Source organism: Pecten maximus, chromosome 14, assembly GCF_902652985.1.
Source record: "Pecten maximus chromosome 14, xPecMax1.1, whole genome shotgun sequence".
Lineage (NCBI taxonomy): Eukaryota > Metazoa > Mollusca > Bivalvia > Pectinida > Pectinidae > Pecten > Pecten maximus.
Window position 1 is genome coordinate 12,224,210 of NC_047028.1, and position 26,382 is coordinate 12,250,591.

Below are 26,382 nucleotides of genomic sequence, written 5' to 3' on the forward strand. Positions count from 1 at the left end.
TCGAAAAATAAAAATAAAATACGTAAGCATATGAAGTTATTGAACGCAAAAATAACTCGGTGAAGTTTAACGACTATATTCAAAATAAATTGTGTGTGTGTTATAGTTCACTACCTCTATGCAGTGGCTGGGAAAAAGTATTGCGTGCGAAAGCCCTAAGATGTTGATACATTGTAAATCGATCTCGTGCAATTTATTTATATTATCTTGATGTCCTTCTCAACAACCGTAAAACCGACAGTATAACTCTTAAACTCGCATACAAGTCAACTACACGCCTGTAACGTCATAAAATACGTCGACTGTGTCATATATGCCTGTTATGCCAAGAGCATGACCGTTACGTCATAAACAAAAATGTGTTGCATCAGACCACACCTGTTACATCATAACACACCTGTTACGTCATAAAACGCTTGTTCCGTCATAACACACAACCGTTCGGGCACGTTACCTTGTGCCATCTTGTTAATCTGTTATTTAAACAACGACATTGCACTCTATATTTAAAATAATGATACTCCGGTCTATACTGTATGATTGAATTGCAAATAAATAGAGGAATACGTCTTTTCCATTCATATCTTATCCATTGTAACGACGTCACGATACAATCCCTATCCATATTAAATAATACAATACAATACAGTATTTTATTTATTAGAGTGTCACACATTTTACAACATGGTAAAAACACAGTCATGATAGATAAAAATACCAATTAGAGTAAAAAAATGTCCAGCCATATTTGGCTTACGAGACACTTAAAAAATTGTACCTATTAAGAATATCAAGTATCTTCTTAAATTTATTTAGGATTAAACAACTTTGGGCCGCTACTTCCAGCATAACGTCATACCGCCTATGTCATTATTACTGATCCCAATGTCAGAGTTTATGATCATGTCCCTGTCAGATTTTCGCCTGAAATCCAAATTTAGATATTGCTTTAAATTCAAGCCAGAATTCAAATATATTTACATATTTGTTTAAGGATATAGATTATATCGCCTAATTTAGATAAATTCCTCAGGAATAAAAACCGGCTTTAGTTGGTTTGCACAGTGGAACAGAATTAGAATAGTTTCTTATAAAAATATTTATGCAAATACAGTATTAGGATACCAAACAACGTTAACTATGCCGTTATATAAAACTATTCAAATGCATAATGCCTTCAATTATAAGGTAAAAACACTTTATTCAAATATACATTCAAATACATAATAATATTCCTTTATACAATTTTCGTATCCAGCTGCAGTGATATCCTACAGTTATCAAAAACTCTCCTCTTCAATACATTATATGACTCTTCAACTGTTTTTTTGTTTTTATTATACAGTTATTCAGTATACCAGGATATGTATACCATTATTGCTGTAAAAAGCACGTGGTGTATGATGGGCGTGGACAAGTTGTGTGTTTACCAATAAGATAATAAACATTAAAACAGGTATTTTTAAAATAACATAAAACAACGTTAAAATTGAAAAGAAATGCTGTCACTTTTCACGGTTCGTTGCTGAAATCGTCGCTATCCTTTCGATTTTATCGTGTGATCTCTAAGAGCAGACATTTTGCCAAGATAAACTCCTAAAACAACAGTTTATAGTGTGTCAATCTAGTAAACAAACATTGATCCTTTACCTGGGTCTGACCGTCATACGACATGGGCTTGGACAATAAACTGACATGCGCGATTTCAAAATGTCAGCGTCGTATTTCCTCGAGTTTTACTTACATTCCAGGTGAAAAAATCCCCTAAAGGGGCATTGTCAAACTCCTTACGAAAACAAATGGATCGTTAGGTCACCACGTGACGGGGTGAGAAAGGGAGCCCGGCGGTTGGAGAGCCACGCCGAACTAAGCCCTTGTCTAAACACTTTCTGCCACAAAAAACGAGTCGGGCGCTAATTAGTTTAGTGGTGTCGGCCTATTAAGGGGTCTGAGACCGTGTGAACCCTTTGTAACACCGACTGATAATCCATTTGTATCGTCCGCACGTTATAATTAACGGTTATTGTTTATTTGCGCCGCGGGATCCCCTCCGGACACGTTTTCCGCGCCATCATAGGGAGCCGATCACGTAACAAACAGCATGATGTCGCTACTTCCGGTCCTTATTTGTTATTTTTTACACCTTCTCTTTGCGTCAGATGAAGAGCATTCGACAATTTTCTCCCTTTGAAGAAAACTACCCCGGAATGCAATTAACAGTTTCAATAGGTGTATTATTAAGCATATAGAAATACCTGTATATGATCAAATAATAAATAATATTATAACGCCGAACGGTGTTCAGTCAATGTGTGAAATTTAAAACAGTGCTATCTCAATTATTATTGTTAAATTTTTTTAAAGTCTAAATTCTTGAAAAATTTTGAAATTGGTTATCCTGAATTATTGAGAGTAATGAAAAGTGTCATGAAATACATTAAGAAGAAGCGAAGAGAGGTTATATGTCAATGTTTCCTGACGAACGCATGAAGGGTCATGATTAATAGAGTTTATAAACAGAGATTATCAACAGATCAATACATCGATTTTATGATGTCCCGGTCGAAAGGTAAACTGGCGTCTTCCATTGGAATGTTTAAGATACAGAAGTATCATATTTAAAAACCGTGTCCCTAACGGTATGTATGTTTAGGGAGCTGTACAGGCCAGGATAAAAGGGCGGGGATTTGGAAAGTTAATCGAAGGAATTGTACTGATCAACCCAGAGTTTCTAGAAAAGCGGGATTATTCGCACCTAGGGACTGGTCGGAATGTCAATTACATTTCCGCAGTTGTCTGGGTTCTTTTAATGCACCGTAGCTGCTTGAATACGTTAGTGAAGTACGATTATAACTCTGGTAATTGGAAAGTTAATCGTGGAAACACTAGTCTTGTTAGAAAAGCAAAACAAATTCTAGCAAATATAGCCCCGTGTTACCGTGAAAACATACGTCGATGAATAATTCATTAAATGTCGACTTGCGCGTTAGATTTCTCACTTAATCTGTTTATAACAAGGAATGGCAAAATACACTTTTTATTTATGTCTTTTCTCTTTGAAATATGATCTTATACATACATTGCAAAAGTGTTGAAAAATGGCATAAATATCTTATATTGAAAAGTTTATTCTATCCGTGTGACCAGGTCAGTAATTTGCGATGTATATAATACATGAACATGGCTTATGATATATCTGTGTATAAATCTGATAACAGCAATTATCCCATTATGAACGGTTATGCCTGTGGCATTTTACAATTTGAAAACAATTTTCTAGTTGTAGCTAGATATCTATGATATATAGGTTCCTTTTTTTCCCGTGCGTTCTTCAAAGACAAAATATGGATTTCCCTTTCAATATTAATTAATAATAATTATTATATGTAGCTATAGTATTGTCACTCTAGATGTCCATACATAACTGAACACACGAGAAAGACGAAGTTTATCTTTTCATCTTTTTTTTTTAATTATTATTTTCTTATTCAAATGATTTACGCTTGTGTTAGAGGAATTTGTATATATGGCCTATTGACCTACAGAAATGTTTAACATCGCTTCCTTGCACTCCCGCGTTAATCCTTTTTGGTAAAAGTTTTATATTTTTGCTTGCGGACAAAATTCCCCGCCGAATTCTGTTATGTTTTCATAGCCTTGTTCCTCCAGCTCACACTATTTCCATATAATTTCAATTATAATTTGGGGAATTACAAACAAAGTTTTAGTAAGTTGTTACAAAAACACACCATGAATTTAAATCCTTGGCCGGAATATTGTACGTTGACAGAGGGCGCTGTTGTCTTCGGTAGTTCTCGTTTAAGTCGACTGAGGGCGCTGTAGTTTTCTACCTTGCTTTTAACTGCAGAGGGCGCTGTTACTTTCTTTCTAGTTGATAGTACATTTACACATTTAATGTTTTCATTGTAAGTCGGCAGAGGGCACTGTTGTTGCCCTTTTCGTTTGTAGCACATATCTATACAAATTGAATGTCCCAAATTTGTAAGTCGACAGAGGGCGCTTTTGCTTTCTCTCTCGTTTGTAGAGCAGTGCATATATACAAACATTGAATGTCGACAGAGGGCGCTTGTAGTTTTTTGTTTCTCGTTTGTTGTAAATGTCTTGTAGTAGTCGTGTTTTAAGTCCGCAGAGAGCGCTGTTGTTTTCGCTCTCGTTTGACAAATGAATGTAAGATATTTATATCTTAAGTCGCTGAGTAGATAAGCTGATTACAGGTTGAACCCTAGGACCGCCATCATTATTTCTCGGCATGTCGCATGTAGGTGGCGAAATAAGTAGATCTCTCTCAAGAGCAAATAGCGTATGTAAATAACCAGGGCCCACTCCGATCTCCTGGCTGACCAAATACCATTAGGTAATATGGCCTCTTAGTAGCGGTATACCTGAAGGCTAGATTATTTAAATAAACACCACATTTTATGTACAGTAGCAATTCTTGTCCAAATAGGTATCCATTTCTACGCTTAATGGACGTCTGTGAGTTCCGCCAATGGAAGTAAGGCGATTTCTGTCTATTGGGCCAATACTAAATATGCATTGATCACTGCTTCGGGTTATTTACATACAAGGAACAATGGGGCAGATAGTTTCGCTCAGCCATCATACGGAAACACTGTTAAACTGAACAAATTGAATTATATCATAACTAAATGCATTTGTACTAAATACTCGTTAAATATCATATTCATAGTTAGTTGAATGAATAGCTGTAACGAGCCGAAATCCCGAGCCAATTGTTCGAACTCGCTGGCAATGCTAAGTCCCCCAGTGTTATTGGTGTGCTGGTATTGTATAGAAGAGCGTGAAAATCCATAGACGGCTCTCCATTGAGCTAGTATGAAAAGAATTTTCGCCTATTATCTGGTAGTACAAAATATATTGTTGGGTTTCTGAAAGAGACGTTTCTTTATCTCGTTACATATTACATTGCCTAAGAGAGCCTTCCATTTAAAATGGAGAATAAAAGTTTATTGATAACATACAATTAGCCGCCAAGGCGCTTTATAGGAGAGTATTTTACTAGCATTTGTAGCATTAAACCCGAAACATGTGGACGTTCGAGCCATTGCTAAATGTTGTGACTTACAGGATCTGGATACATTCATATTTGTACAAATGGATATATACATATATAGATATATTTATTTAAAATACTCTTATATTTGATGATGGATTTTAGGTCGGTGTACATATAGCCAGCACTGTTCCGAGTGTAAGGTAAGTCCTTACGTAATAAACATGTGGGTAGAATTATTAGGTAATCATCAATATTTACCATTTTTAGTTACCCAAAATGCTTAGAGAACTTCCGTTAAAACCAACTGACGGTGTCACAACAGTTATAATTATGTTTTCTTATTTTAAAGAATACACAACAGCCTAAAAACTTTTTTTCTGTAAAGGAATGATACTGCAGAAAGTTTATTTATATTTTTATTTTTATTCAGACATCCGAAACCATACCGACGTAAGGGCGAAGTTTTATCAATATGTATACTGTTATAAATACACATGACAAAGATTAATTATATCTATATAAGAAAAATAAGATTTCGATCTTAAAATGTTTAAAACATATTGAATTTCTTTCCGTCGTGTTTCAAACACCTTATCTCGCGGATTTCAATGTGTATATAACTCCGGGTTGTCAGATATAAAATCCAAAATGGCGGCGACTGTCGACCTACTGCTTGTCGAGTGTAGAGTTTTAAACACAAATTCCTCGTGTCGAGCTGAGGTGGCCATGTTCCGCTCGACTGATTTCACAGCCAAATCTCTTCTCTCTAACCCTACCGCTTAGTTATAAAAGTGTGTGGGGATTTTAGGTTAAAACATACCAAGAAGTACTGAATTTCTAAACGGTGTATGTTCACATGACCTCCGCGAACATTTTACTTCATATTATTATGCTTGAATGGGTTTGAAAATTTAACACTCTTTTTCAAAATAAATGACTTCTTAGCACGAGACATACCTGTACCCTAAATGTAAACTCACATCTAGTGCTTAGCTCATATATACCACTAAGTTTCTGCTGGTCATGTCGCTTTATCTAGATTCACGTCTCTTTGTCGTAAATTACGGAGATGTTGATGTCATGATTTTGGAGATTTCCAGTGTAATACTGGATATTGTCCAGTTTGACCTCTTCCGTTGATGACCAATCCTAGTGTCATACACAGGCATGGTTCTGTCAAAATAGGGACAGAATTGTCATTTTAAAGTGTCGGGCTTTGGTCTTTTATTTGGTTATTGGATAAGATGTCTTCATTTCATCAAGGTATATATTTGTTTCTTTTCCTTGTTTTTCATTTCTATTCATCTCAACCACCTGCTGAAAATTTGACAAGACACGAATAGCACTTAAATAAGACACATACAACACTAAACAAGTCACATACAACACTTTAACAAGATAATACAACATTTTAACAAGATAATACAACATTTTAACAAGAAACATACAACACTTCAACAAGACATATACAACATTCAAACAAGACACGCACAACATTCAAACAAGACACGCACAACATTCAAACAAGACACGCACAACATTCAAACAAGACACGCACAACATTCAAACAAGACACATACAACATTCAAACAAGACACATATAACATTCAAACAAGACACATATAACATTCAAACAAGACACATACAACATTCAAACAAGACACATACAACATTCAAACAAGACACATACGATACTTCAACAAGACATATTCAACATTTGAACATGACACATACAACATTTAAACAAGACACACACAACATTTTAGCAAGACAACATTCAAACAAGACACATTCAAACAAGACACATACAACATTCAAACAAGACACGCACAACATTCAAACAAGACACGCACAACATTCAAACAAGACACGCACAACATTCAAACAAGACACATACGATACTTCAACAAGACACATGCAACACATAAAAAGACACATACAACATTTAAACAAGACACGCACAACGTTTTAGCAAGAAAAATACAACACATAAACAAAACACATACAACACTTTAACAAAATAATACAACACTTAAACAAGACACATACTGCACTTAAACAAGACACATACAACATCAAAACGAAACACGTGCAACAATGATACAAGACATGTCTCGCACAAGAACTAGACACGGCTAGAACCAAAACAAGACACTTATCGCCAAAACAAGACATTTACATGATGAACAGATGGACAAGACGCGCCTAATACTAGACTCCAGACCCAGACGTCAGTATGACAGGACAAGAACTATATCTAACGAAACCATCATACGTTAAGTTAAACAAGACAAACCTAACACCAGATCAAAGGCAGCGTGATCCCTTCACGTGGCTTTTCGCATCATTTATGTTAAATATGAAAATAATTTTAACTCGTGCCCTACCAGGGGCTCGAACTCATGACCAGATCCAAGCTTCCTAGCCGAAAACACTTACATTTAGCACCACAACATCACCAGTCCCCTCAAAAAGGATGTATGCTACTATAAAGAAAGGTCTGCTACTTCCGACATGACCATAGCTATTTATAACATTTGTGTATGATTTAAAGAGGATATTGAGGCAGCGTTATAAGTTAACACGTGACAAGGAGAATGATACTGAGAATAGACATTTGTTATTAGGAGTTGGGAAGGGAAAAGGGGGGGGGGGGGCGCGTATATTGGGAGGAAGTGTACATGGGGAGGGGAGAGTGTGATGGAGTGGTTTGAAATGACTAGGGTCGGGTGTTAGATGATAGATATATTGATGGGGGGGGGGGGGGGGGGGGGGGGGTTGCGGAGGTTGTTACGGACTATATAGTTCCTTGGGAGGGGGATAATAAGCTACATGTCTATAAGTGGATGGATGTTGAGTTGAAGTAGATAGGTGTCGTTAGTAGGAATACAATGACCAGGGGTTGAGGCTGGGGTAGGGGGTGTTATGGGAGTGTAGTATTTGATACACGGGGGTGACGGGTAGATATGTAGATACGTATATACGTATGATGATATGTATTTACAAATGTTAAACAGATTGTGAAGAATAGTCTATATACATTAGGGGCATTCCTTACTTAGTAATCACATTTAATACAAGTTGATATGATTCAATAGCCCACGCGTATACACACGAGTCTGTTAACCAATACCAACGTTAACGCCGCGAACTCACACTATTTTAATAGGGTTTTTCGTTGTAAATGATTTTTAAAAGTTTTGTATATAAAACTTTTCATGGTTAATTACTCTGAAACTTTGATAAATGAATGATAACATCTTTTCTAATTGTTCGCACGGTTAATGGTTCAAATGTGAAACAATATAAAGTCATACCTGACATTGATGTTCAATTTCTCGATTTATTCAGAGAGGTAATTTCAGAGATTTGCTCAATTAACCTAAATTATAAATATATGCATACGCCAGTGGTTAATTTGAAATAACCTGTTTAATAATTTAAATTTTAACTGTTAATTCATCAGTTATATGATATTTTTTCATTACCTTACCCAAACTCGTTTGACATACTTCCCATTGATAAGGCTTTTTACCTGAGTTTTTTCTAGATAAAGATGTGTGTCTGTTTACCAACAATCGACTTATGTCTGGAACAACTTGTACATACAAATTAACACGAGTATAAATTTCATGTTTTATTTACAAACAAAGCTGAGAAATGATTGTAGTTGTATATGGACATAAACTCGTTCTGCAGTGTGTCAACATCGTGTAAGGACACGACCGACAACAATCAACGTTACGGCACAGGTGTGATGTTTACATGTACTCGACGGACATGTACCCCAGGGGTCGGGCAGTCGTACCGCTAACGGCCATCACCCACACCCTGGTATGACAAGAAGATGTCATTTTCACCTGTCATCCTTTACCAATTAGCCACCTGAGCACTTTTCTGTAATGACATTTTCTTACCTGTCGCCCTGGTTTGAGTTGAGTACGCCGGGTGATTGTATTGATTTTAACAATGATACGATTTGAATGTAAAATGTAGAAATCTCCGTAGATATTTTCCGTTATTGACAAAATACATTCCACATTATCATGATATTTAATAAAAATTTCAAGATAAACGAGGGTAAAACAAAAATATGAACACTATAGTAACATTTTTTTCAATATACATATTTCTAAATAATAGTTATTTTTTATGACACAATAGATTACTTTTACTGGTTATTAAACACAAACAATTACATATTGTCTTCTCTGCACAATTTCTCCTTTTAGTTTTCACGAAAATCTCTCCCGAAATCCGGATATCTGGTCACGGCTCCTAATTTGTCTTTACAGCATACCCGCCGCCCCTTTAATACATGACGGTATGAAGTGACAATCTCGGTATTTACGGCATCTCGCTCAAAACAAGGAATGAAAGAGCCTCACGTCTATCTTTGTTATACCTATATTTGAATAAACAACACATGAATTTGATTATCAAATAATTATCATAAAAACTCCCACATGTTTAAAATAGGCAAATTTACAACACGTTATTTATTTATTTTTACATTCGTCGAAAACGAAATATTTTATTTCCTCTCAAACACGCAACAGCTTGATCGTTTAGGATTTTCACTCTTCGCGACTTTTCCCTTTCCACTGCACACTGATTTGTCGGAATCCCTCTGCCTGCGCATCTTTCGGTAGCGTCAGAACACGTGCAAGGCTGAGTGATGCACGTGTATTTGATTAATCGTATTATTTTTCCTCGTAAAAATCTGACAGCTGATCCAAAAAGCTTTTAGATAAAATAGAAATAATAATTCCCTCTGTAAGATTCAATTAACAAATTGAAGAAAATGCAATAGTTAAAATACTGTAATCCTGATTGATAATTATGAAATAAATACTAATCTGTTTGAATAATATCAATAAAACATTAAAAAAAATGGAAACCATCATGTATAGATATTTATACAAAAACAATGGAAATCAACATTATAGACATTTATACAAAAAAATGAAAACCATCATTAATAAATATTTATACAAAGACAATGGAAATCAACATTAATAGATATTTATATAAAAACAATGGAAATGATCATTTATAGACATTATACAAAAAACAATGGAAACCATCATTAATAAATATTTATATGAAAACAATGGAAATCATCATTTTTAGACATTTAAACAAAAACATGTTTTATTGTTTATATAAATTTATATATTTTTCATTAACGGTGAAATGAACTATGAAAATCAACGGGCATAGACATTTATAAATTTTCCTGTTATAACAAAAGCTGGTATTTAGAATTTATCAACTTTTACCTTAGTATCGCCTTCTGGTTATCTATTTCATTATAATACGTACATACATATTCAATGTATATTTACCTACAACCCTGCCAGTACAATTTTCCGATACATTATCTATAGATTATTTGTAGCAGATAGTTTGTTTTCTCCTTGTCTATAAGAGATGTCAAATCCAACCGTCTGTTGAAGATGAAATTTAATATTCTAAAATAAAAGTAGTCGTGATGTATGATTGTAGAAACCTCGAGCTCATTCCGTGACAGTGCAGAGAGTTTTATCAATTATGTATAACCCAGAAATACACCAAGGCACTTTGCTAATAATTTTCAGGTTTTGGACTTGTACTATATATTCATGGCCGTTCAATTTCACGGATAGAAAAAATAGGTTCGCCTCATCAATTAGAATGTCTCTCATCATTTCATAATTAATAGAACTTCCGCTCGATACCAATCTGGGTTTGCCAGGTATATCTGTATACTATTTACTTATAAATAATCGAAAACAGTTTGTAGTTGACATCTGGGAGACAGATAAACTTAAATCCCTCCGAGTAAAAAATACTTCAGGTACATGTACATGTATTAAAATTATTTCTTTTCTCGAAACAATGCCCCAAATCCATCCCAAGTTTGGCTGTATGTCCATTAGTTTCGGTTTTTGAAATGTTTCTAATTTAGACAGCTATATAAATATAACTGAAATATGTGCATGACATCTGTGCACGACCTTAATCCCTTCAGTAGTGGGATGACAATCCGTAGGTGTTCCTCAAGAGACAGAGGATCAGGGCCGTAAATAATAGACAGTATTCCGACATATAGTGTAAACAGTTTAAACTCCTACATGTATTCTATAGAAACAAAAGTGTCTTCAATGAATAAATCATGATTTTCTACCAATGAAATGATCCGCTATGCAATTCCATTTCTGAATGAAATGTTGGTATACAGAAGAATGTTATAAATAAACTATAGTAATGATTCCAAATATAACAATACCTTATTGTTCCGTTAGTATTGTATTTTATTTACATGTCAATATATATGTATAAATATATAATCGTTTAATTCCCTCAAATGTACTGATATTGTTGACAAGCTCACTTACCAGTAACACATTTACTATAAAATATGCGTGAAGTAATCAATTTCAGGTCACTTACTCCGTAACTGCAGTCAGACACACATTTCCCATTCATGAATGGCCATAGTTGTTGATTTCATTCAACTCAAATCTTTAGCAGGACACAACGAGGCAGTGAAGTTACGATTGTACACATTGTTTCCTACATACAATGCGATAGATATTACAGTCACAATACCCATTCTTGTCCGCTTTATATCGGGGTAATAGGACCGTGTATAGAAGATGGCGATAGGTTATATTGTAACATTATACCTCTATACAGTTAGGAATTACTCTCTATTGAAATCTAAAGTTGGAGTAGCACAATATGTAACGGTTTGTACGCTCGGCTGTCAGAACTTTTTATTGCATCATGATAGTTGAAAAAACAAATGTTAAAAAGTGTGTTTTCCTAATTGGTTGACCGTTCAGATATAATAGCATTTTAATGCTGAAAGCAAATAAAGCCCACCCCGTTAGTAAATGGGGTAGACCTAAGTGCGATCAGGAGATATGTACATATACTCGGGTTAGACCTAAACTCTACACTATTTACAAACAGGTGTCTGAAATAAGGATCTTTCTTGGTAGAGCTAACTGTTTCCTTCTACAAAAATAATATTATTTTGTTTGATGGCATAAAAATGAAATATGCTATAGACATTTCCCTCCCTCTCTTTCTTTCTTTTTTAAAATGACATGCAATTTACATTTATATATTTTATTTATAAGCTTTATGTGTTTTAGTTAAATATTAAACACATATGTCAATCTTGTAAAGTACATTCCAATATTTTTAACTATTCCGCCTCAAAATTTATTCATTGAATCTTAATACATATGACAGCAAAGATTTTTTTAAAACTTTATAAGAGAACTTTGTAAGTGTCCTTCAGCTATGGTGTGTCCATAGCACAGATGCCTAATGGGGTGGAAAATACAATTTTCAGGGAAAAAATCCCAGATAAAATTTATTAAAAACGTGGCATTTGTGGGGTTTCAAAAAGTATATTTCTGCTATTTGATAACACTACAATTGATTGATACAATAAAATATTCAAAAATGGTTTTATAAGATGATTTTTTTCGGCTCTAATGAAACTAGATCGCTTCATTCAATGGTAATTACAACAAAAGTAAATGTTTGATTATTCTATAACATTTAAAAAAAATCTCTAACCTTTCTTTTGTAAATGACAGAGTAAACTTTATTAAAATATGTATTTGGGTTTGATTGGCATAAACTCTCGTTTCATTCCACAAGTTGTTGTATGTATTTTGTATGACACCCGGTCGAGAAATCTGCATTTCAATTCTTGGCACGGCCCCATTTTCCATGAGTTGAACGAAGTTCAGTTGAAACTATTCACTCAGTTGAGCCGTCGGACAATGCCGGTTACCTGTAAGCTCCGCCCACAATTTTTCTCACCTTGCCCACCACTGAAATTCATTCGTGGCGGTGACACGCAGGACTCAGGAAATTAGCATAGCCTAATTTGATTGGCCGAGAGCGTTTCTGTTTGTTCGCCTCACAATCAATAACCATGTGTTCACTAAAGCATATTAGGCAAAGAAAAAGAGGTGCTTGACTATTGGAGACGTTCTTTTGAAACGCAGAGAAAAGCTGTGGAGATTTATCAATTCTATCTTCTTCTGTTAGACCCGGGTCATATTCATAGGCATTGGACTTCAACAATACCGGGAGTTATAAAGAAGTTTGTGAGGCAGTATTGGAAGCTCCTGTTTATTTACTCGACAAACGTGACTTGTATTACCCGACAAACTCTATCGTGTGTTGTGTGTTTGTGACCCACGGAATATGGAACAGGACATGTCGAAAGCTCAGTTACAACAGACTTTGGCGGGGGTACCGGTATCAAACCCGGGGATGGGGCAACCTCATCAGGCCCACCAGGGTCACCCCCAGAACCACCAGGTACACCAACCCCACCCCCACCAACCTCACTCGCCACCCGAGCAAACGAACATTTCAAACGGACAGAGTGGGGGCCTTACGGCTCAACAGAAGAAAGACTTGGATAGGGTAAAACGCCCTATGAACGCTTTTATGGTGTGGTCAAGGGGTCAAAGAAGGAAAATGGCACAGGAAAACCCCAAAATGCACAACTCTGAAATCAGTAAGAGGCTCGGGGCAGAATGGAAACTTCTGACCGAAACTGAAAAACGTCCGTTTATTGATGAAGCTAAGAGACTCCGTGCTATTCATATGAAGGAACATCCCGATTATAAGTACAGGCCACGCAGGAAGACAAAAACTCTTATGAAAAAGGACAAATACGCACTACCCGGTATGCCGACCGGTGCCCCTCTTCAGCCCGGGCGTGAGGGAGCGGGTATGTATCCTATGAACGGGTACATGCCGAACGGTTACATGATGCACGATCCTAATGCCTATCACATGGCTAACCAAATGGGACTCGCTGGACAATATGGTTATCCTAATATGGCTACACAACCGATGCCTTCAAACCAAATGACCACAGGATCATACATGAACGGAACACAGAGTTACACCATGTCCATGGCGTACGGCGGCATGGCACCCTCCCAAGTCCCCCAATCGTCGATCAAACGAGAACCACAGACCGGAGGGCCGGGACAGCCCGTCCCCACGGGAGGAAGGAACCCAGGCGACCTACGAGAAATGATCAGTATGTATTTACCGGGGGACGCGGGGGATCACCATAGTGCTGCAGCTCAGCAAAGACTTATGCATCAGTCACATTATCAACAGTCTGCAACGGAAAATAGTACCGTTCCACTAACTCATATGTAACTTTTTATCAAACGAAAAAATCCAATTTACATCCTACACAGTATATAAGTTAGTGTGTGTGTGTTTAAATATTATTATGAACTGATTTTAAATCTGTAATCTTCACGAACTTTTACTAGACGTGAATATGAACTAATCTGTCCCATTTGAATCATCATATAATTAGACAAATTAACTGTTTCTATGTTTATATATGATGATTATTATGAACAATACACCATTAAGACGGAATTCCTCAATTTTTACTTGTAGGAGGTGATCAAGTACCGGTACACTACGAAAACCCCTGGAGGGACTGAGAAAATGGTGGCACGATTCTAGTGTGGGAAAAGTTTCAAAAAAGTTTAATAAGTTGCTCATCCTTGAAAGCGGAGACTGAAGAACAAATGTGGTGCTCGCGTGTGTGAAAGTTCGTCTGTACTTTTTCCTGGGACATATATTTGAGGAAACGTTTTACCAGGCAGGAAATCCAATATACAATTGTGCTATTTTACGTTTTATGTTAAATATTGAAAAGTACAGTAGCATTTGTTTATAAATTCAATTTATTGTTTATAACGAGAGTTTTTGCAAACTTATTTGTGGCATAATATGTTGTATGAATGTATATCTGTTGTAAGAATGGCGTAAAAGGGAATTCGTGAGCAAAAAAAATCATCATTCAAACATTTCTGTTTGCTCATTTTGTATTTAGAAAACGAAACTATTTTTGTAATTATACTTTCTAAATTTTGTACAAATAATTGTGTGAGAAGCGTTGTTAGCATTCTACATAGTACAGTTTTTGTTTTTTTCCTAAAAAGATAATGTTAAACCAAAGGTATTTTTATTATATTTAATTTTATACAATTATAAATTGCAGTAAGAAAGTAATTTTGGTATAAACTGCTGATTTTCTTTACTAGTAGAAAATTATTTGGTAACCAAAAAAATAATTATATGTATTTCGAAGTTTGAATGTTTAAAAGTGGCTCAGTATTTTCTATGCGAGAAATACTTAAATTATTATAACTATTTCCTTCAAAAAATATAGAAAATTTTATTAATAGATTTGCATTTTTTATTTTCAAGCTTTCTATAATTATGCTAATTTGTAAATATTTATAGAAGAAATGGCTGTTTATGGAATGAACAGTTTACGCCATGGCGTACAAACAAATAGAATAAATTAAAAAAAAATCTGAACAAAATTTATATCTTTTGGTTTGTTTTAGTGATTACTGTTGATGGTTTTTTGACAGAGGTATTTTCCTTTTTCTTTAACCATAGCTGTAAAACTATTCCACCTTGGTGTTGTTGACGTGTGTGTAAACACAATACAGGGCTGGAGTGCCTCATGTTGACAAATGTAGGGGCTGATTTAAACTGTTTGACAAGTGAAAACCATCCACTTTAGGTAGCGGCCCTCTTATAGATACTAAAATGGCATTCAATTATGGATAAGTTTGTCTAGTTTATACCCAGAGAAAAGTTTCTAAATTACATAGCCAACATTTCACACTTTAAACAAAAAATGATTATATTCCATACTTCAAATAATCTTTGTATTTTCTCATGTATTTCAGTTAAGATTGACATGTCATTCCTTTTCACTTCCAAAAGTCAATACTAGAATTCAACTTGTATTTGAAATTTTGTGTAAACTTTGGTCTCAAATTCTAGGCTTAAAATTAGTTTTGTTTTAAGGCTGTGATAGGTAGTATATATGAGTAAATTCTGAGGAGACTAGAGGGCGGTTTGGACACTAGAACAAATCCACTTAGCCTATAATGGGAGAGATGGGATTTGGTGTTCTAGTCCATTATATGTTTCCTTTCCACACAAACTAATCTAGCCTTAATTGAATGCCATGTCCAGTGGTTTCTTAATACATAGATGTCAAAATACTGTATAAATACTGGTTTGATGCTGCACACAGGGGAGGCCTGATCATAATAATTATACATTAAATAATATAAACCAAACCAGTATTTTTACAGGATTTTTCACACCAAAAGAACTTGAAAAAATGATGAAAAAAAGAAGAAAAATATTGCATGTTTAATTGTATACTTTTTAATGGCAGGTTACATTAACGAATTTTTAAACATTTTTGCAAGTTCTTTTTGTGAATTTAAGAAGTTCATAGTTTGTACATACCAGACTACAGGATGTGACACATACTACTTGATTTATTGGAGGACATTTCAGATTCAACACACCCCATTTAATTTTACCAAGTAAAGAACCGATATTTTTAACATCCTCAAATGAAAACAATACTGCGCTTGTCTTGTTCTGACCGGAGCGGATTTTAGTATCGTCTCCTTAACACCAGACCTCGAACTAATTAATAGTTTAGCCGTCTTAGAAGTTTATGGCGGTATATGGCACCAAAATCTCGTTATCTTAATTCACTTGGCGTGAAACACGTGGTGAGAGATTCCGTAACTGCGACAAATATGATGGAGAGTTTTTACACTGAAAGCGGTATGAGTAAATTAGCCCTGGAATAATTCCTTTTATTAATGTGGCCAGGGGTTCTCCGACTTTGATAACAGATAGCCGTTTAATCTGTTGTAATCTCGTAAATCTTGTTTTGTTTCGTGTAGCGGTTTTCTATTGATAAGGGATACTGGCTAATCTAAAAACCGTTAAAACCTGACCTGAGGGACAGTTACAAAGTTGATGCGAGCAAATTGATTATTATTATTATTGAGAATTAATATTTTCGCGGATTTTCTTCCAAATTATAAGATTAATATTTTACGAACCGTACACATAATCAAAATCGAACAAATTATATTAATAAATAAATGGTTTCAATTTTTAAATAGAACCTATTGGTTATATTTAAAAAAAAATGCACAACTAATTATTAAGGGTATTTCAGCTAGACATCTGTTAGAAGTACACTGGATGCACCCATGTGCGACTCCCTTTGAATAAAGATGGCGGAGGTTAATTGTTTTAATTAGTCATTTATTTCTATAATTAAAATTTCTATTTTTTTCTGGCTCCAACATTTTACATAATGTCTCTGGGATGTTCTGGTCACCAAGTTCAGTAAAACTAAAACAACAGTTTGAAACGTTTTTAGTCAGACATATAAAACTATGTTGAATCCGTGTTTATGAGGAGTGTAGGGGCATTTCTTTGTAGAAGTGATCTTTATTATTTTATTGGGGAATAAGTCCGGTTCTCAATTTCATGTTAAACAATTAAATACATACTTGAAACATTCCCAAGTCCTTCAACATCTATAATATTTCTTTTGGACAAGCTTTTCAATTGTCTTATGAAATGAAAATTCAAAGAATACAGTTATAAACATGTACTTATAAAACACTGCGTTTGATAATTGAACACATATAAGAAAAGGTATTACAAACACTGTTAAATGTTGACAACATGCCTGTGGTTTTTACACTCTGGCTTTGTGAGTACGGAAATCTCGTGGAGCTGTTGGTGAAGGGACCGAGGTATGAGTCAGGCGGCCAGGCCAGGTGTAAACCTGAAATTAAACCAGCCATCGGCTTATTTTCCCTGGTCGTTTGCAAGATGTCTGTTTATAATGTCCAAACCTCGGCGTATAAGGCGACCTAACACTCGCTATTTATACGTCTGTTCAGACCGGTGTTTATTTTAAATTGTCGACAGTTATAACCGGATACCTGTATGTCGAGAACGAGACGGCTACTCCCGACTCTAAAACAAGTAAAACAAGTTTTTATAAATTAGATATCGCCATTTTCCACGAGTTTAACTTGAGCCGCTATAACTCCCTGGTTGGAATATATTACATTAAATATGACACTACCCTCGGGTGATTACCGATGTTAAACCGCCAAGTTCTAGGTAGTAATCTCTATGGCTTTAATAACATACATAGGCATATTAGAGGAAATTTCAGTCTATTTAAACGACCTGAAAGACATCTCTTGATTAAGCACGGTATTTTTTTTTATTAAAAATGATAATAGTTCTACTGGTGGTGAAATCCTGACGGGAATGATAATGATGCATAATTACCGATATTTAAAAACAAGAACAAATGTTATTTAGAGGTTTTCCGAGGCTTTGTCGCTCATCGAACCTGCTTATGGAGATTTGAAAAATGTAAACAAAAACAACATTTGAGGAAGTCAAGTTAGTTTGAACATTTTATTTATTTACCTAAACAATGACTAGAGGATTGGGCACCAGGTATGATAAAAGCATCCACGCTTTCTACATTTACGGAATCACGTATTGTAGCCACAGATGCCCATTAGAGTCTCCCAAAGAGGATATTTTGATAATGATAGATAAAATTACTGATTTAAAAACTTTATTTTTACTCATATAAACGTTCGGATAAGTGTATTTTTATATATTCTTTTAAATTCACTCTAATAGTTGATAGTGGATCCTAAACCCGACACACGAGTTGATCCTCAACTCAACACTTGAGTGGTGGATCTTCAACACGACACGTGAGTCTATACTCAAATCAACACTTAGTTGATTCGTAAATGGTTTGGTTTATTTTGTTTAACCAAACCAAACCAGTTACGAGTCAACTAAGTGTTGATTTGAGTATAGACTAACTGGACACATGACTTGACCTCAACACGACACTTGAGTTGATCCTCAATTCGACACTTAAGTTGATCCTCAATTCGACACTTGAGTTGATCCTCAATTCGACACTTGAGTTGATCCTCAATTCGACACTTGAGTTGGTCCTCAATTTGACACTCGAGTGGATACTCAATTCGACACTCGAGTGGATACTCAATTCGACACTTGAGTTGATCCTCAATTCGACACTTGAGTTGATCCTCAATTTGACACTCGAGTGGTGGATCTTCAACACGACACGTGAGTCGATACTCAAATCAAACCTTAGTTGATTCGTAACTGGACGCATGACTCGACCTCAATACGACACTTGAGTTGATCCTCAATTCGACACTTGGGTCGATACTCAACACGACACTTGAGTGGATCCTCAACATGACGTGTCGATTCTCAACACGACACTTGAATGGGTCATCAACACGACGCGTGAGTGGATCCTCAACACGACATTTGAATGGAAATTCATCACGACACTTGAGTGGATTCTCAACTCAACACTTGAGTGGATCCTCAACACGACACTTTAGTGGATCCGTAACTGGACATATGACGCGACATCAACACAATGCTTGAATGGGTCATAGACACGACAGCAGACACGACACTTGAGTGGATTCTTAACTCGACACGAGTAGAGTTTCAACACGACACGTGAGTGGATTCTTAACTCGACACGAGTAGAGTTTCAACACGACACGTGAGTGGATTCTTAACTCGACACGAGTGGAGTTTCAACACGACACGTGAGTGGATTCTTAACTCGACACGAGTGGAGTTTCAACACGACACGTGAGTGGATTCTTAACTCGACACGAGTGGAGTTTCAACACGACACGTGAGTGGATTCTTAACTCGACACGAGTAGAGTTTCAACACAACACGTGAGTGGATTCTTAACTCGACACGAGTGGAGTTTCAACACGACACTTGAGTGGATTCTCTTCATATGTGACTCGACCTCATGAATAAATCCCCAAGCCGACACGATGTGGAACTGTGATAATATCCTCAAAAGGATACCTAATTGGAACTTCAGCAAATCTTAGCTCGACACAAGAATGAAACCTATGTCGAACAGGGAAGTGAAAGCGTCGTCATTCAGAAATTATCAAAATAATAATGTTTCATATAAAAAAAGTTGTGAACGCATTTTAATCGGTCATTGAATTGAGATACCTGCTGTGTTTTGCTGGCTATGAAATATTACGGTATACGCTAGCACTTTCATTGTAAACATTAATAATTCATTGCACAAGACTGAAGTACTGTGCATGACAGCACAAGGGTTTAATTTACCGTGACGGGTTGTAAATGGATACACGGGCAAAATGGCGGTCATTTAGTAGGAACAGAAATAATTGGACATGCCTACTGTACATTACTTTGTATGGTACACCACAGTCTGTTGACAATCGACATGAACTTTTCCATTTTCTGTTGATTCAGTTCTGTAAATATTGGGGGTATTTGTTTTAATTAAGGACAACCTAAGACATGTACCAAACCCATTGTTTATACACGTGTATACACCTACACGTGTATACACCACGTGTATACACCTACACGTGTATACACCTACATAACACAAATAAATATAGTGTCACATTCTAGAGAAAAGTTTCACACTTGAAGTTTTATCGGGATAAAGTTTCAAATGAAGACATATCAGAAACAACAAAATATTTAGTTATGTTATTAATCATTTACAATTCCATATTCATCTGAGAGAAACATCCAACTTGTTTAGATTCGACCGTTTTCGTCTTAGCAGAGTTGAACACGTCACCTTAATGGACGGATTGACATGCTAATCCATAAGCCTAAAATACCTGTTGAAACAAATACACAAATTACAGGTAGTGGCGGTGGTCAGGGGGTGTAACAGTATCACTTAGACCAAAGGAAATATTCCATACATTTATCAGATATTTAAAAACCTGTCAGGTAGCTGATCTTGCTGGTAATATTTTCATTTTGTTGTAAGATTTTGCCAGAGTTTATCTTCCGAGAGTCGCCGAGAAATGCGTTGTTAGGTACAGTTCCGTATTACTTTTAACGCAGTTTCATACCATGTCATGATAGAGGGGCCTTAATCACACTGACGACTTGATACAACGATCGGCCCCGTCAAACGGTACACAGGGGCCCCACTATGGGAAACTACTTCGTCAAACGGTAGTTTGGGGTCTTACAAAGGGGATTTCCTCCGTCAAACGGAAGTCAGGTGTCTTTCCAAATGGAGACTACTTCATGGAAAGGTAGACAGAGGCCTTAAAAAGGGCGATTACTCTATCAAACGGACGTCAGAGGCCTTACAAAGGGGAAGTACTCTGTGAAAGGGGGCATAATAAATGAAGACACAAACTAGCTAGTGCCTTTCAAAAGATGCACTACTTCGGCTTACGATAGGAGTCTTAAAAAAACTGCACCGTTGAACTGAAATTTTAAATAGTGCAAATAACTGTCTTTTCGAAACATTTGTTTAAAAGTGTTTTTTTGAGTATTGCACAAATAATAGTCTTTTGATGGTTTCATTATAAAAATGGAGGAGATGCTTGTGTTTATTAACTTCCGGTGTCACCATTACGCTACTCTTCTTGTCATCACTAGAACAATAATCATTTCAGTTTGTGTATATATAAAATAATACATACTATTGATGTTTAAATCCACAAACATAGAAATAAGTCGCATGGTAGATGACACATCTAGTATGGTAGGATATCTACGCTGTAACATTGCCCCGAGGTTCCCAGATACCTGTTAAATACTCGTCCTAAAGAACATGATCTAGCGAGGAAGTGTTGCTGCCAGTATTGTTGAACGAGAATGTTTGAAAATCCGAGCATAGGTGTTACATGACAAATACTGGCACGTGCTTTTTGTGAAATAGGGTTGATTAAAAACCATCCTCTAATATTTACTCGGAGTGGAAATATTTCCAGTAACCGATGCGTGCTTCCAGGCGGACCTTTGTAAACACAGTATCGTACCTGGCCAGGCCCCATGTTTGTCAAACAATTTCGATTTTGTTTTTACTCCAGATGATTGCGGTGAGCTGGGCGATCTTGTCTGGGTGTCACTACTTTGTTTAGAGGACAGAACATCACGTGGGTGACCTACTTCGACGACATCTGCCTTCTTATATAAAAAATACTTTATTTCCTTTCGTTTACACTGTGTTGGACGCGTAGAACGTTCGTGTCTGTCTGAAAAAAAGAACTGAACTCGATAGAAGATAGGATTGGTGATGTGTCATAGGTCATAGGGATTCTGTATCTCGTTTGTATTCTAGAATCAGGACTCCCTTTATATAATAAATGTTACTATGGTAACATTTTTAGGATTTGCCTGTGTCTCAAGGGAGACCACTTCTTCGTGAGATGTAACTTTTGCTTATGGTAAGGTTTCCTTAACTTTTGTTTCAGGGGCATAACTCGTTAGTGATATGTTAGTTGTTGGCATGATTATATTATTTTTGTGGTTATGCTCTGTTATAGATCCTGTGTTATGATATGTAGGCTGTTAGTGATGATTTCCTCTTTTGTTTTAGGAGAAGAAACAAATCCTTCAGCATTGACTTTCGTAGATGACAGACGAAGAGATTTATCAACATTTCTCTGAAAATGGTAAGTTGTTTATATTTCAAAGTAAACTGACACTATCCCTACACGTGCAGTGTACTTTACAAGAACTGTTGACATGCTACTCGTGGCGGGGAAAATAACATGTAAACAAGGGCATTAACATGTCTCACAAGTAATACTAACAGGCTACAGGTCACATCAATACGTTGGCTGTGCTAGTTATAATAGGTAAGGGTTTTTTTATATTTCCCTTCGTGAAACATAATTCACTGATACATTTGTTTTAGAATGTGTTATATGGTTTGATTGCATTCAGAAAATGATCACTGTCTAAGTAGTCATTAGCGAGTGTATCGACGTTACTATGGGGATACATCTAGTGGTTCCATTGTCACAAATCTGGTTCTCTTTTTGAGAACATGGCATTACCCAGATTTGACCAGAATTATTGGTGAAGGTAATTGATGAAACAGAAGACGATAACCCCTCCGGAACACCTGGTCTAGTTCAGCTGACTCAGTAGAACTGTTTCCCGTGGGCGCGTGTCTCGAGAGATTTTATACAATTTGTCTTTTTTTCTGGACGGTATCGACATTTATAAGATGACATTCTGTCTAGATGCCAATATTTGAGATCTCAGTTCTGTCTGATGTTTGGTTGAACCAGATGTTGAAACCGTCATAATTTGACGTTATTACGAAAAACTAACAATCAAACAACCAGCGAATGACCCATCTTTGTGAGGCAGCACCTCCACCATGTCTGTACTGTGGTCTGGACGGTGAGGGACTGTTAGGGAGTTATACCAATTCACTCACTGATGTTATTATTGTGATAGATAAACTGTGACTATACCCCTGTGCTTTGCTACTAAGGCTACTTAATCCCACTTATATTTTAATCCGTTAGCCTGTCGTCGCTTAGATACGGGTATAATTTTCACGTGCACACGTGGTTTCTAAAATTAATACATCCTAATCACTCGGTATATGTTTTATCACGGGTGTGGAATTGATAGTGTCATGTATGTACCCGTCCCCCGGGGAGATAAAAATAAACTGATATTAAACAGTCGGAGGGGTATCCCTCCGCAGATCTCAATTCTTATTAATTATTTAAAACAAACGAGTTTAATGGCATGAGGGGCGCCGGTCGTATGTCGAGTAGCTACCCAGATATCTGGGGAATTCCCCCGAAACACTGTCGGTTCGGCGCTCACCTTTGCGCCTTCCCTGAAGCAACACCAAAGAAATACAGGTAAAGCACGTGCAAATATTCCATGTGTTCATAGTCGTTCAAATTACACTATGAAATGGCATGATTCATTTTAAATGGCGTATGAATAATCATAAATAAATTAATCCATTTCTAAATAAAAAGCGACAGTTTTGTTGACGTGAAATGTGACATAATGTAAGCGTTAAATTAAAATGTATGATTTACACGCTTCAGATGTAACCATTTAATATTTATTGAAATTAAAAAGACACTTCACGCTACCATAACCGCAGACCGAGTGCCGGAGTTGTATCTGATAATGTAAACGAGATTTTTTGTTTCACGTTGTGACTTTCGCAGATCGATTTTAAAACCTCATCCGAGACTCGTCGACCGTCGATGTGTTTAAAAATGTATATACTCGTGTTATTATTGTCACGGATGACTTCAGCTTCATGAATCACTCAGTCGTGAACCGTATCAACAGGATTTCTGTACACATTTTACTTGTCTGTCAGACTGATTTGAATGTCTATTTTTAAACTAGCCTATGCAAAATATAAAAAAAAAAATAGAAATAGAAAATAATATCTTACTCACTGGTAGAAAGACGTTTGATTGTGTTTCCTTCCTTTACAGCACTGTCATAATCAGAAACATACTAAGTTCAATTTAATTCAGCTTATTTCCGTAAGTAAATATCGAACAGCGATGTAAAACGATTTAAATATTATCATTATTTAGACGTATCATTTAAATAGTTCTCACGATGGCATGTTTGTCGATCGGAGAAAAGAATTGAGGATAAAGTTTGAGATAGGTAAACATCCAGTTTTAATAACATAAACGAGTACCTGTTAAGTAGATAGGTCTTTTGTAACTACAGATGGTATCACGTTATAGGCAGATTATGTGTACGTACGTACAGACAGACATACACCGATTGACACATACTATAAATATGTACACATACGTACGTACGTACAGACAGACATACACCAATTGACACATGCTATAAATATGTGTACATACGTACGTACAGACAGACATACACCAATTGACACATGCTATAAATATGTACACATACGTACGTACGTACAGACAGACATACACCAATTGGCAAATACTATAAATATGTGTACACATTGACACACATGTAAGTACAGACAGACATTAATTGACACATACTATAAATATGTGTACATACGTACGAACAGACAGACAGACATACACCAATTGACACATACTATAAATATGTACACATACGTCCGTACAGACAGACACACACCAATTGACACATGTTATAAATATGTGTAAATACGTACGTACGTACCGACAGACAGACATTAATTGACACATACTATAAATATGTGTACATACGTACGTACAGACAGACATACACCGATTGACACCTACTTATAAATACTGGTAAGTATACTTGTATACTAATTGATCGTTAAAATCGAGCTTGTGTTTGTTTTAAACATTATGCGTCTGTTATTGTAATTAAGCAGACAGATACCGGTTATATGACTGCGTTTCTGTCCACTTTGTTCATGTTTCCAAGAACAACAGTTGAATTACCTGAAGTCAAGGCCGACCAAAATGTCTGAAAGACAGCCTAGGGGGGAAATGGTTCAAGGGTAGATAATCCAGCCATAGACATAGCGATACCTACTGCACTGCTCACACAAAACTGTGACGTCAGATATGTTTACGTCACCAGTAATGCATTTCTGACGTCATTAAACATGGGGCCACATGATCATGGGCAATTGTTTAGACTCTATGAACAAAAACATCACTTAATAGTATCATAGAATGTTTATATAAAACACACAGCCAACTTGTATCTTATATAACTTTGTTAGGCAGTATAAGTCGTTATACGCTTTCTAGTTACAGTTTATCTGTACGGACTCTCAAATTCTCTAGAATACATCGACATTACAGCATGATATATCAGACATGCGCACATCTACATCACGTGATCGCTTCTCAGTGGAAACGTACAGAAGTGATTCATTAATGATATTTGTCATTAATTGTTTTTTGACGTCATCGTGAGAGCACACAATGTGATGTAATGGGATGCAATTTAATTTGAAGAAAGCATCCGGATCATTTCCGGCTAGGTACATAACAATGGATATGTGTATGTAAATTAGGTCGGAATAGAAGATTACACAATGAGCCACAGTAAAACAGTACCAGATAACGTCTGTGAGCTGAATGAAATACGTCATTATTATTTTTGAACACATAATTCTATATAAAAATTGAAATCATTTGATACATTATTTATTTTCAACATTTTAAAGAAAATATTCCATTAATTGACTGACCGCGTACTACATATTCGTGGCTTAAACATGAATGTCACTACAATGATAATATACATTTTAACTGTGATAGCGGAGACTGCTAACCGTTTCACTATACAATTATTGTCTTTAACTGATGTCAGTAGCGTTTATTAACCCAAAGTTTGTAATATTAACCGGAGTTGATATATACACACACCTTCACTGAAGGTAAGGGAGATAATCATCACGTAGCCAATGGAGGATGGATTCGCTATTCATTGTTTTGTACAATTGAAGCAATAACAATGTAACAGACGTTCGCTCTGTAGTTATTAATGGTTATACATATATCATACCCAAATCGTTTACATCTATCTGTTAAAGTTATCATCATAATACCATTTTAAAACATCCCTCACGATTTCATTTTCTTTGT

At 36.0% G+C, this 26,382-nt stretch overlaps 1 protein-coding gene and 1 long non-coding RNA gene across 2 annotated transcripts in view; both read left to right on the forward strand.

Moving 5' to 3' along the window:
* The first annotated feature begins 1,222 nt into the window (after positions 1 to 1,222).
* LOC117341634 overlaps positions 1,223 to 26,382 on the forward strand; it is a 41,069-nt gene continuing 15,909 nt past the window's right edge. Inside the window, exons 1-2 of the long non-coding RNA XR_004535682.1 lie at positions 1,223 to 5,238; positions 22,389 to 22,464. This is a non-coding gene — a long non-coding RNA (uncharacterized LOC117341634). The remainder of the gene's footprint in view (positions 5,239 to 22,388; positions 22,465 to 26,382) is intronic.
* On the forward strand, positions 12,603 to 15,427 carry LOC117341633 (transcription factor Sox-21-B-like). Its single transcript, XM_033903491.1, has 2 exons — positions 12,603 to 14,108; positions 14,486 to 15,427. The coding sequence occupies exons 1-2, from the start codon at positions 13,256 to 13,258 to the stop codon at positions 14,530 to 14,532; spliced, it is 900 nt and encodes a 299-aa protein (XP_033759382.1). The 5' UTR covers positions 12,603 to 13,255; the 3' UTR covers positions 14,533 to 15,427.